General features: G+C 37.7%; 1 protein-coding gene across 2 annotated transcripts in view; it reads right to left on the bottom strand.

Annotated features, from left to right (window-relative positions):
* EPS8L3 (EPS8 signaling adaptor L3) overlaps positions 1–13,172 on the bottom strand; it is a 254,614-nt gene that overhangs the window by 37,159 nt on the left and 204,283 nt on the right. For both annotated transcript variants that reach the window (XM_072423530.1, XM_072423540.1), the window contains exon 15: positions 4,096–4,130. In XM_072423530.1, the coding sequence (XP_072279631.1) occupies positions 4,096–4,130 (35 nt within the window). The remainder of the gene's footprint in view (positions 1–4,095; positions 4,131–13,172) is intronic.

Genomic DNA, 13,172 nt, shown 5'->3' with positions numbered 1-13,172 from the left:
ATCCTCAATTAAACCAGCTCATATTTAATCAAGTACAAAACCACAAATGAGAGAATAGTGATAAATACCTAAATACTGTTTTTAAATGATTTGGTATAAAAATATTAATGATTGCAGTTGTGAAGAAAATAAGAGCAGACTCCAGATTATATACATATGATATAAATTTAAAAATATATATATTATATAATGTTAGAATAATTGTATTTCTTTTTTGCATGAGGATAATCAAGAGTATTCTTAAGATTTAAAGTGATTAATATGATTGATGCAAGAAAGCTAATAAAGAAAATAGAAACTATTATGCATCATGCAAACATCTTGCATGTGATCAAGCAAACATTGTTTTTATATTATAATACAAATGTGAATGATTCTAAATGACAATAATAGAAAAAAGGAATGCAAATAATGAAATAATTTGATTACATCTACTCACTATACTCATTCCTTTAGGTTAGGAGGTGTAAAAAGAATAATATCAGCCATGATATTTAAAATAAGGAAAATGAAATAAGGGCTGTATACAAGTATGAATTCTGTTCACCTGGATCCATCAAGAGGCCTGCCACCATCATGTGGCTATGAACTATTTGGGCATGTGTTGTAATTGTAAATCATTTTGTTACTATAGTTCAACTTTGAAAATAGTTACAAATTCTTAAAGACATGCTTTGAAAATGAGACTAAAAGGACATTGTACATGTATGACTGTGAAATTCATTTGTGAATTTCTTTGTTATAATATTTGACCCCCTTGCAATATATGCATTAAAATGCAAGTTTGTATGTTTTATCTATATAGCGGCAACATATTACGCAGCGCTGTACATAAAATAGGGGTTGCAAATAACAGACAAATACAGATAATGATAAAGTGAAAAGTGGTGCACTAGGGATATCTATGTTTTCAGAACAGTCTCTAGGGGGATTCAATAAGTGCCAAGCCTTGGGTATATTCATTAGGGATGAGCGAGCGAGTTTTTAAAATTGCTTACTGAAATTGTAAGCAAGAACGGCCAGTGTAAATTCGCCAAACGAGATCGAATTTAAAAAAATGCTGTGCTGATCAATGATCAATGCCAGAGACATTCTCGCTCATCCCTAATATTCATGATTCACGAAAGAAAGAGGAGAAGAAGACACAGGGCTTTTTTTAAAGACACATGATAAGATAAAATATTAAAACATAACAATTTTATTAATAATCCTAAATCATTAAAACATACATAAATAATATTTGCTTGTTCAAAAGTAAAAAACAATCAGCAAGAAGTTACGCATTTCGTCTGCAGAGGGCTTCATAAGGGGATTTTTTAAAACCACACACAGGGACTACAGGAAATTATATATTAATCGAGTTAGAAAGTATATATACATACACAATGAATATAAATATTTTTTATAAATAATGTTAAATAATCTAACCAATGAATGTCAGGATTATTTAAATATATCATGTAATTCAAAGTACACTTCACTGTTAGGAAAATTAATGAAACTAATGAAACCAATGAAGCTAAGGGGGAACTCGTGACATGTTTGAAAAAGATAAAATTTTAAGATGGCAAAATATTACTAGTACTTACGTGGATGACCTTTGGGATATCGAACTAATTGATTGAAGTGGGTTACTGGGTTGTTGTGTTTAGAAACGAACAGGCTAAATCAAAAGCACCTGTCAAGGAACATGATTGGTAAGAATACATATTGTTGCAAGGATAGGTTACTAGGGATTGTAGGACAATCACATATATTCCAAGGGATGCTTAGAAATAAGATAAGGAGGATCAAGATAGGAGAGGAACTTACAGTTATCAAAGGCATAGAAGTATGTACTGATGGTTTGATGATGTCCAAAGATCAATAGATCTACAAATTATTTGCGGTATGAGGTACAGCAAATATTGGTTGTTTAAAACCAAAAAAAGAGGATAAAAGTTATGAAGAACTATTGGAAATAAAGCCACAAATCCGTGTTGGTAAAGAAACCTACTTAAGAACCTCTGTCAAACTCCATTAATATTCAGGATTTTGCAAGTAGATATAACTTCTTACTAATTATCTTTATTACTTTTGAACAAGCAAATATTAATTATGTATGTTTTTAATGATTTAAGGCCATTAATAAAATTGTTATGTTTTATTGATCACGTTATCAGGTGCCTTTAAAAAGAGCCTTCGGTCTTCTTTTCCTCTTTCTTTCCTGAATTATAAACAAAGGAATACAGACAGTTACACAGGAGGAGAGGACCCTGCCCCAAAGAGCTTAGAATCTAGGAGGTGGAGGAATTAACACATAATAGGAGGGGAGATATGTAGAGGTGGGAAGTAGTGACGGTTACAGAAGACAGAAGAAGATAGGTAGGCAAGTTTGAAAAAATGGGTTTTTAATGCTCTTTTAAATGAGCAAAAAGGAGGGACAAGCCGAATAGGACAAGGAAGACCATTCCAGAGAGTTGGGGCAGCCCTAGAAAAGTCTTGGAGCCATGTGTGTGATGAGGTTATGAGTGAGGAAGTCAGTTGTAGGTTATCAGCGGAGCTGGGAGAGCATCTGGATGAGTATTTTTTTACCAGGTCAAAAAGGTACGTGGGACAAGAGCTGTGTAAGGATTTGAAGGCAAAGCACAGGAGCTTGAATTTGATTCTAAGGTGAAATGGAAGCCAGTGAAGAGTACTGCAAAGAGATGCAGCAGAAGAGGAGTGGTGGCAAGAATGGAGTCCGGCTGCAGCGTTTATAATAGATTGTAGAGGAGAAAGACAGGTTAGTGGACTACCAGAGAGGAGGATGTTACAGTAGTCCAGACGAGAGATGATAGGAGCATGTACAAGGAGTTTGGTGGTCTCTGGGGACAGGTAGGGGCGGATTTTGGAGATGGTGCGTAAGTGAAAGTGACAGGACCTGGAAATGTTATGAATATGGGGGGTAAATGAGAGGGCAGAATCAAAGGTGACGCTAAGACAACGTGCCTGAGGGGAGGGGTGAATAACAGTGTTGTTAACAGTTAGGAATATGTCAGGGGGCGAACTGGAATTTGAGGGGGGAAGATAATGAGTTCTGTTTTATTCAGGTTGAGTTTCAGGAATTGGTCAGAGATCCATGATGAAATGGCTGACAGGCAGCAGAGACCTCATCCAGGACTGAACGAGACAAGTCAGGCGTTGACAGGTAGGTTTGAGTGTCATCAGCATACAGATGGTACTGTAAGCCAAAAGAGAATATGAGACTACCAAGAGAGGAGGTGTACAGAGAAAAGAGAACTGGTCCAAAGACTGTCCCTTGGGGAACACCAACAGGGAGGAGAGTTTGTAAAGGAAGAATTACCATTGAAAGAAACTTGAAAGAAGCGGTCAGACAGATAGGAAGCAAACCAAGGGAGAGCAGTGTCACTGATACCAATGAAGCGCATGATTTGAAAAGCAGAGGAAAGATCAAAGAGGAGGTAAAAGTTGCCTTGAGACTTAGCTCTGATGAGGTCATTGGCCACTGAAAGGGCTGTAGAGGGTCAAGGAGAGAGTTGGAGCTCAGGTAATCGGTGAGTCTTTTGTAGATAAGGCGCTCAAGAAGTTTGGAAACATATGGGAGAAGGAGTCTAGTGAAGGTTTTTTCAGAATAGGGTGAATCATGGCATGTTTGAAAGCGGGGGGGGGGTAGATACCAGTAGAGAGGTTGAACAGTTCGGTTAGGGTGGAGGCCAGGGTGGAGGAATGAGTAGATAAGAGGGAATTGGGTTAAGCGGACAGGTAGTAGATGGAAATGATGGGAGAAAAGAGGAGACGTCATCCATAGTAACAGGGCTGAGGGAGGCCTGGGATGACATACTGTTGGAAGGGGTGGATATGGTTGGAGTGGCACAGTGAGCAGAGACATCATGTCTGATTTTATCAATTTTATCTCTAAAGAAGGTGGCAATGCCTTGGGCATTATTATACACAGGCTGGGATAATGGAATAAATGATGCTTAATAAAGATAATAAGAATAGAGTGTATAGTGTTTAAGAAGTTTCAAAGGATGGAACATCCTGTCATGAAGAGGCTCTTTTTGGCCAATTAACAAGAATTTAGGACTTTAACTTTTATTTTTGAAAACTTACCCATGAGTGGGCAGAGGCTGTAGATTTTCTTGAACCTATATTGTGATGAAAAATACATTTAGATATATCTTGATCATTATAAAATATATATCATATTTTGTACATAGTTTTTTAAAATGTAACCACTAAAAAAGTACAGATTACTTGTGGAGTAGAAAAAATGGTTACTTCATGACGAAGACAATTTTGTGTTTTAGTTTAGCCAGTAATTTTGTACACATTACTATCAGTAGTTACATCATGGAAAAATGTAAAACAAAGTCAACACAAAACTCTAATGATAGAAAATATTTTGATTTCCTTCTCAACTAACCTTTAAAGAAGGGTAATGCACCATAAAATAAAAAGCAATTTATTCAGCAAAAATAGGTTCAGCAGGTACAGATACATAAATAAATTAAAAAATAAATAAGACACAGTATGTACAATGTAATTACACTCCAGTAAATTATAACATATTAGGAGTGTAACTAAAAAGGTAGGTGTGGTATAAGAACTACAGGAGTTTTGGAAATAACTTAATGACAGCCTAAAAAATTACTAAGTTAATGTGTTAGTTTTAAAGCCAGAACACATACTTTATTATTTTTAAATGTTCAAGGGGAAATTATATTCCTGTTTTTAGTTTTACTGACTGGACTGGGTATATTTTTGTGGTTGTGAATATTTAATCAAGAGTTCCACAGCAATTGATAGCTATATTATTTATCATGTACTATGCTTGCAAATTTTTTATTCATTTTTTTGCTTACTGGGACATACTTTGTACCTGATATTTTCCAAACTCTGCAACCTCAACCACCTTGACAACTCACCATTTCCCCTATCTGACCACAACCTAACCCCCTTAACTTATCTAATTCTTGCCCCATTGTGCCACATCCCAGGCGTTGTTATTGGCAGAGATACATCCGTAACGTTGACCAAAACCTATTCTGAGAAACTGCCTTACATCCCTAGCCCCCCAAAATCTAAATCTAAAATCACATCTCCAGATAAACTGGCACTAAGTTCAATCTCACTCTTTCTTTGGCTCTGGATAAAGTTGCTCCAGCCACCTTCTGCTACCCCGTCTTGCTAACCTCCGACCCTGGCACAACAATCACACCAAAGATTTACAAAAGACTGTTCTTGTACCTGAGTGCAAGTGGAGGAAATCTGGCCTCAGAGCTGACTTTATGGACTACAATGCCAGCATCAGGATCTCCCCAGGCACGAGATCACCCAAGGTGCAGAGTCTAAGTGACACAAGGTCTTTATCAGGCACCCAGCCAGTAGCGTGGAGGCCACTGGGCTCTTTGCTGCTGGGGGTCACCAGGTTGCGAGCCTTGGGGTCACCCTATCTAAGGAGAAAGGCTGCAATGGCCTCGGTGTAGAGACAGGTTGCAGGCAAATGCAATACGGGGCCAAGCAAGGGTCAGGGCAGGCAACAGACAGATGTGGTCACATTCCAGGCACAGGTCAGGGTAGGAGCAGACAGACGTGGTCAGATTCCAGGCACAAGTCAGGGCAGGTGGCAGACAGACATAGTCAGATTCCAGGCACAGGTCAGGGTAGACAGCAGACAGACGTGGTCAGATTCTAGGCACAAGTCAGGACAGGGGGCAAACAGACAAAGTCAGATTCCAGTCACAGGTCAAGGCATGCGGCAGCCAGACATGGTCAGGTTCCAGGCACAAGTCAGGTCAGAAATCACAAGAGAGCAATGCAGGGTATGAAGGTAGCTGGTGCAAAGTCACAGCACCAGCCTCCATTACTGCTGAGACTAAATAGCCTCTGCCCCTTTAGAGAGCTCCTCCTCTGTGTGCTGTGTCAGTGTGAGCAAGACAGGAAGTTCTGCATGTTCTGCCAGCCAGAGACAGGGAGCCTGATTCTTCAAAGCAAATCAGAAGCTTGATGCGCCCATATTCGTCCCAAAATCAATTCATCAACCAAATCCGAGGCACTGGCATTAAACTCAACATACTTAAACATTCTTTCTAATGGCACACATATGTTTCGGCTTTTCAAATGTTTCAAATGTTCAAAATTTTCAAAAACATCTATATGAGCTAAGAAATAAGCATATTTTAAAATGACTTATTTCATTCCTGTTAGGCAAGAGTTAACCAAGTTCAGCTCCCCTACATAGGCACCTGTCTAAACATGATACCTGGGGGTAAATATTGCGACTTTCCACAGGCTAAACTTCGGCTTTGCCGTCAGACTAGACTTTCCCGAAAAAGTCAAAAGCACACACATGTTCTTGTTTTCTTCTATGGATATATATATATATATATATATAAATATATTTATATATATATCAATACATATAGAAAATACTATAAACAATAAATCCTCCTCAACTTTATTTTTTTTATTTATTGAATATCTGTTTACTGGTGTACAAATCTAAAGGATCATATCAATAAATGATTGATAAATGATTGAATGTTCAGCTGCAAAAAAAAAAACAAACAGCCAATTTTGACAGACTGCGCAAGTGCTAATTGCAAGCTAATTTGTATCACCTGTGCGCTTACATTTGAGCATATATAAGGGTGCTGTCTAACTTGCTTTTTCCCTTTTTCTTGGAGGGGCTGTTGTTTTGTGTGTTATCCTAATTAATTTACGTTGCTGCATTTAAAACTTTGCTTACCATTTAGCATAATAGCTGTTTTTTTTTAAACTTTGAATGTTTTAATGTCCATTTTGCAATTTTGAAGTCAATGTTAATGCTTGGTTATTGTGTTTGTGACCATATTGTTTGATTGCAAAATTCTGTCTTTATTACCACTTTGAAATTTTTGTCCTGAATAAATATTTTCTAATCCAGTTTTCCACCCTTGATTAGGTAAAAATTGCATATTGGTATGGTAAGTATTTTTTGAGTGCAATATTTGTTGGGACACTTTTGAACTATTTTAGCTTTATATGGAAGTCTGGGTTTACATGTGGTTTGTTTGTTATTTTGTTTTTTTTGTCATTTAAATTTAGTGTGTGTTTTTTTTTTTGGTTTTTTTTTATGTGACCTTTCAGCAAATGTTTCTTTTCAATAAAGTTGTTTGTAAAATGTTGTTTTTTGTTTTTTGGGGGTTTGTTATGTGATCTCCTATCCAATCTCGCAGGACATACAGTTTAAAATGCATGCATTTAGATGTGTATACATATACATAAAAAAGGAGAATATATAGGAAGAAACAGGCAAAGAGGGCTTTTTGGACCACATGCTTCAAATTGAAAAGATTGCCTTATTTGTTCCTATGATTTCTGCTGTCATGGGCTTGGCCACAAGCAACATTCATGGAGGATATTGCCTTTCTTTAAAAGAAGCAATCCACATTTATGTGCTTCCACTACCAAGCTGAGGTGAGTAAGTCAATATATATAGTGGGCAAATATCTAAAATGCCATTCAAACCTTCAGAAACATCCTGAAGTGATGGAAAAGCAAGAAAATGTTTGGCACAAGGTGGAGTTGGCCCTGGAAGTTTGATAAACTAGTACTATTTGTTTTGTGTGAACACCTAAAATACTGCATACACTCCAGTATTTAATGAGCATTAAGTTAGGCAACAAAACCACATATGCTCATTTCCAAGAGTGCCTGACCCTGCTTGTGAGCTTGGCAAACAATGTGGTTTGATGTTGTGCTTGGCAACCTGGACCTCCTTCCATTACCATCAGGTGTGTTAGAATGAGTACTCGACTCAGCTGGACAGCTAATTGACAATCAGTTTGAACAGCAAGTGGAAGTGTGTTTGTATACAATAGTGCTAAGATCAGGCAGCACAGCACAATGACAACAAACCTATAACACTACCACTAATGAACAGAGGAGTTGTGTGGCAGTAAATCAACATGAGTGCAAATGTCAGACTTCAAAAAAAACAAAAAAAAAAAAATCATGACAGTTTATTCAGAAAAGGACTTTGTACATAATACATTCAAATACCAATATGTGACAATGGGACAAAGGCAACGAGGGGGGTCAAGTAGCACGTTGGAGTGGAAACCATGCAGACATTTGTACTCAATACTTGTAGAAAAAATTACAAAACATTGCTGAAGAATTGCTAAACAACAGAAACTAGCATTACAAACGAGGCACAAAAACATTGCAGCAACAGATGAAACTAACAATAATGAGGATTTAAAAAAAATCACATGAAGGCATACCATCCAAGCAAACTTACTTAATTAACCCCCCCCCCCCCTTTCCCACAAACCAATCCGGTTAAAATAGTACTAATGAAAATGCATATGTATTTATATAAATTTTAATCTATTTTGACATGCACACACAAGTGAAATCACTAAATGTTCCTTATTACATGTATTATACCATGTTTGCCTATAATCCTTTACTAAAATATTTAATTTCTCTAAAGCCAAACTAGAATGAAATTTTAATCAGGTCACAAATGTTTGTTCACATATTTTTTACAGTCATACTATTGTGTAATAGCATAACATAAAAAATTAGCACACAAAAAAACATCAAGCATTAAAGATTCAAACTGACCTGTAAAATGGACTGGAGATGCGCACAGAACAGGGAGCAGATGTATCACTTCACCATTGAGTTTAACATCTCCTCCTGAATCGCGCAGCTGAAAATTAATCGCCTTAACTGGTGTATTCGAGATCTTTGCTCATTTTTGCAGGAAACCGGCAGGCGAGTTCACTAGAACTTGGCCCGACTCGCCGTAATAGAGCTTGACGGCCGTTGCGTACATACGTGCGTTGAGCGTACGCGCATTTTATTGATAAATCAGGCTAAACAGTGAGTGCTGCGTATGGCAGCCCAACAGGGTACACAGGCACGGGATGCAGCAGGATGGTTTAGCAGGGACTGCTATTGGAACCGACAGGTATTGTGACAGCCAGACTACAACACTTTAACACTGCACTCACTGTCGCCAAGCAAAATTTTTTCTCTGCTGTCATTTCCTCTCAAGCTTCCAACCCACGCAACCTTTTCTCAACAATTGACTCCCTCCTAAACCCCTAACCTACTCCCTTCACAAATTCCTTCTCTGCCCAAACATTGCCACCTACCTTAAAAATGTCAAAATCAGACATGATGTCTCTTCTCACGGTGCTACTCCAACCATATCCACCCCTTCCACTAACCTTCCTCAGCCCTGTTACTCTTGATGAAGTCTCCTCTCCTCTCATACTACTATCCCCATCTACTACCTCCACTACTCAATGCCTATTCCTACAGCCTGCCTTCCTCAGTCCTGGATAAGGTTTTATGCTGCCTGTCAGCAATTTCATCACAGATGTCTGACAGGTTTCTGAAACTCAACCTTGATAAAACAGAACCCATCATTTTCCCCCTCTCAGATTCCAAATCTTCCCTTGACACATTTCTAACTGTTAACAACACTGCTATTCATCCCTTCCCTCAGGCACAATGTTTTGGCCTCACCTTTGATTCTGACCTCTCATTTACCCCCATATTCAGAACATTTCCAGGTCCTGTCACTTTCCTATCTGTCCCCAGAGATCACAAACTCCTTGTACTCGCTCTTGTCTCTCAGCTTGATTACTGTAACATCCACCTCTATGGTATTCCACTTACCCAACTCTCTCCTCTTTAATCTATTACACAGCTCAATATTTTTTTTTTCACTTGCCAAGGATTTTTCAATATATTTAGTGTATTTCAGGTCTGCTGAATTCAGAAATTACATCAGTTTCATTGAAATGGCTCTAGTTCTTGTGATACAGGAATTGGAATAGACTATTTTACCCACAACAAATGTTAGCACAGCATAATATTACCAATCTTTATTTAGACCAATGTTTTGCATTTTATATATTAAATGTAGCATTATTTTCAATGAAATTTTCATTTGTCTCCTTTTTTTATTCATACGTTTTCTTTTTTTACAGAAACATTGAGTTCTTCAAGAAGAAGTTGTTTGAATTACCCTACTGTATTTTGCTACATTTGTGGTGAATTTTTTGAGCTAAAACAAGAAAAGAAAAGAAAGAAACATTACAGAATTTGTGAAACAAGCATATCTTGCATTATTTGGTATTAAACTGAGTGAGCAAGATAAGTATTGGGCTCCCCATATAGTATGCAAAACTTGTGTAGAGTGTCTACCTCAGTGGAAAATGGAAAACTGAAAAGTTGGAAATCTGGTGTCCTGGTTTAGCATCCAGGCTAACAGAAAAGAACTCTCTGAGACTGGAAGTTAGCAAAGGTCTAAAATGCCATTCAAACCTGCATAAACATCCTGAAGGGATGGAAAAGCAAGAAAATGTTTGGCACAAAGTGGATTTAGCCCTGGAAGTTTGATATACTAGTACTATTTGTTTTGTGTAAACACCTAAAAAATGAATAAACTCCAGTATTTAATTAGCATTAAGTTAAGCAACAACACAACATCTGTTCATTTCCAAGAGTGCCTGACCCTGCTTGTGAGCTTGGCAATCAATGTAGTTTGATGTTGTCAACATCAATCAATGTGGTTTGATGGCAACCTGGACCACTTTACCTCACCATCAGGTGTGTTAGAATGAGTATGCAACTCAGCTGGACAACCAATTGACAACCAGTTTGGACAGCAAGTGGAAGTGTGTTTGTATACAATAATGCTATGATCAGGCAGCACAGCACAATGACAACAAACCTATAACACTACCACAAATAAACAGAGGAGTTGTGTGGCAGCAACATCATTAATCATGCATTAATGCATCATTAATGCAAATGTCAGACTTAAAAAAAAGAAATAAAAATCATGACAGTTTATACAGAAAAGGACTTTGTACATAATACATTAAAATGCTAATATGTGACAATGGGGTAAAGGCAACAAGGGGGTCAAGTAGCACTTTTTTGAGTTGAAACCATGCAGACATTTGTACTCAATACTTGTGGAAAAAATGACAACACATTGCTGAAGAATTGCTAAACAGAAACTGGCATTACAAGCCAGGCACAAAAACATTGCAAGCAACAGATGAAACTAATAGTGAGGATTACAAAAAAAAAAATTGCATCAATGCATACCATCCAATAAACTTACTTGCCCACACACACACACACACACCAGTCCAGTTAAAATAGTACTAATGAAAATGCATGTATTTCTATACATTTAAATGTATTTTGACATACACACACAAGTGAAATCACTAAATGTTCCTTAATACATGTATTATACCATGTTTACCTTTATTCCTTCACAAATGTTTGTTCACATATTTTTTACAGTCATACTGTTGTGTGATGACATACTTGAAAGTGCTACTTAGTAAATATCCAGCTTGATAGAAATTAGTTTGCAGTGTTGCAACCAAAAGAAAAAGTGAAAAATCAAAACAACAAGTGCAACAAGTGTAACTATAACTTTGTGAACTATAAGTTTGTGAACGAGTAGAATGTAACATAAAAAAATAGCACAAAAAAACATCAAGCATTAAAGATTTAAACTGACCAGTAAAATGGACTGCAGATGCGCACAGAACAGGAAGCAGGGGTGCGCTAATCAATTGCTATCACCTCACCATTGAGTTTGACATCTCCTCCTGTATCATGCAGCTGAAAATTATTCTCCATAATTGGCATATTCGAGATCTTTGCTCATTTTTGCAGGAAACCGGCAGGCAAGTTCACTAGAACTCGGTCCCGACTCGCGGTAATAAAGTTTGCCGACCGGCGCGTGCGTACGAGCATTTTATTGATAAATCAGGCCCATTATGGGTGTATTCGAATATGGGGATGCATAATACACAGTTGATTAATGATGTCTGTTATAGGGCCCCCACTGCTTAGGAAGAAATAGAGAATCAACTACTATCACTGATAGAAAAGGGCTTATTTTAGTAATAGGGGACTTTAACTACCCTGACATTGACTGGAAGAATGGCACTACAGGTACAGCAAAAGGGCTGAAATTTCTGAATTTAACACAAGATAAATTTATAGTACAGTTTATAGTCCTAATTAAAAATGATATTCTGCTGGACCTAGTTTTTTCTAACAAAGCAGAGCTTTTAACAAATGTGCATATTAAAGAGAATCTGGGTAGCTGTGACCAAAATATGATTTAATTTAATGTAAGTTGTAAACAGGAAGCAAAAACAGGAATGAAAAAAAAGACAATTTTAAGAGAGCAAATTTTCCTAAGGGCAGCTCTTTGTAATTTGAGAGAATATTGTCATCAGAACAGAAATTGGAATGTTTCAAGTCTGTTCTACACAAACCAACTGAAAATGTATAATCCAATAGGTAATAATTTTAGGAAGCTAAAATTAAATCTATTTTCTGTCATGCTACCCACCACAAAACCTGAAGTCAGAGCCTTGGATCTTGCCACGTGGCACCTGGAGGCCATTTTGGATGGAAGATCATGGCTGCAGCCGCTCGAACAACTGGCTCTTCCAGTATTATCCTCCACCCTGCTTCACACAAGAATATACAGTGTAAGCAGGAAGGTATCCACCTGGAATCCTCACCTCTGTAGCGACTTTCCCGATCCTGAGGTCTCCGGTAAATCTATTGTATCTCTGCAAGACCACTGAAATGTTTTTGCTCCCCCAGGTGGATGTGTGCATGGGAACATACATATACTGAGATTGCCTATATGTTCTTTCAGCATATTTTGCCCTGAAGATTTGAATATCCCAAAAATATCATTTATTTGTAAATGATATAGTGGTACCAGTTGCCTCTCGACACTACTACTGGATATTCAACAATTTTATTGAGGCACTGCTATCTAATGGTATGTTTGTGTGCATGGGAGAATATATATTGTGACAGAGTGTCACTAAGAACGTCAAAGAAAGTGTTTAAAAGGCTCCAATAAAGAGTAGATAGCTCTGTGGAGGAGGAGGAGGAGGCGGTGGGCCCTGAGACTGATCATGGACAGCATTGGTAACTGACATTCAAAGCTGGGTACTGGGCAGGCGGCATCAGTTACAGCATGAGGAGGAGGCGGTGGACCCCGAGAATGAGCAAGGACGGCATTAGAGGTTAAGGCCATCACCTATATGGACAGTGTCGAAGCTATAGCTATTGGAGACATGAAGATTCCAATCTGTCCCTACCTACTATGTAGCGAAACCACATGA

This window comes from Pyxicephalus adspersus, chromosome 1 (assembly GCF_032062135.1).
Source record: "Pyxicephalus adspersus chromosome 1, UCB_Pads_2.0, whole genome shotgun sequence".
Taxonomy (NCBI): Eukaryota; Metazoa; Chordata; class Amphibia; order Anura; family Pyxicephalidae; genus Pyxicephalus; species Pyxicephalus adspersus.
The sequence above is the reverse complement of the archived record's forward strand: the minus strand, read 5'-3'. Positions and strand labels throughout refer to the sequence as shown.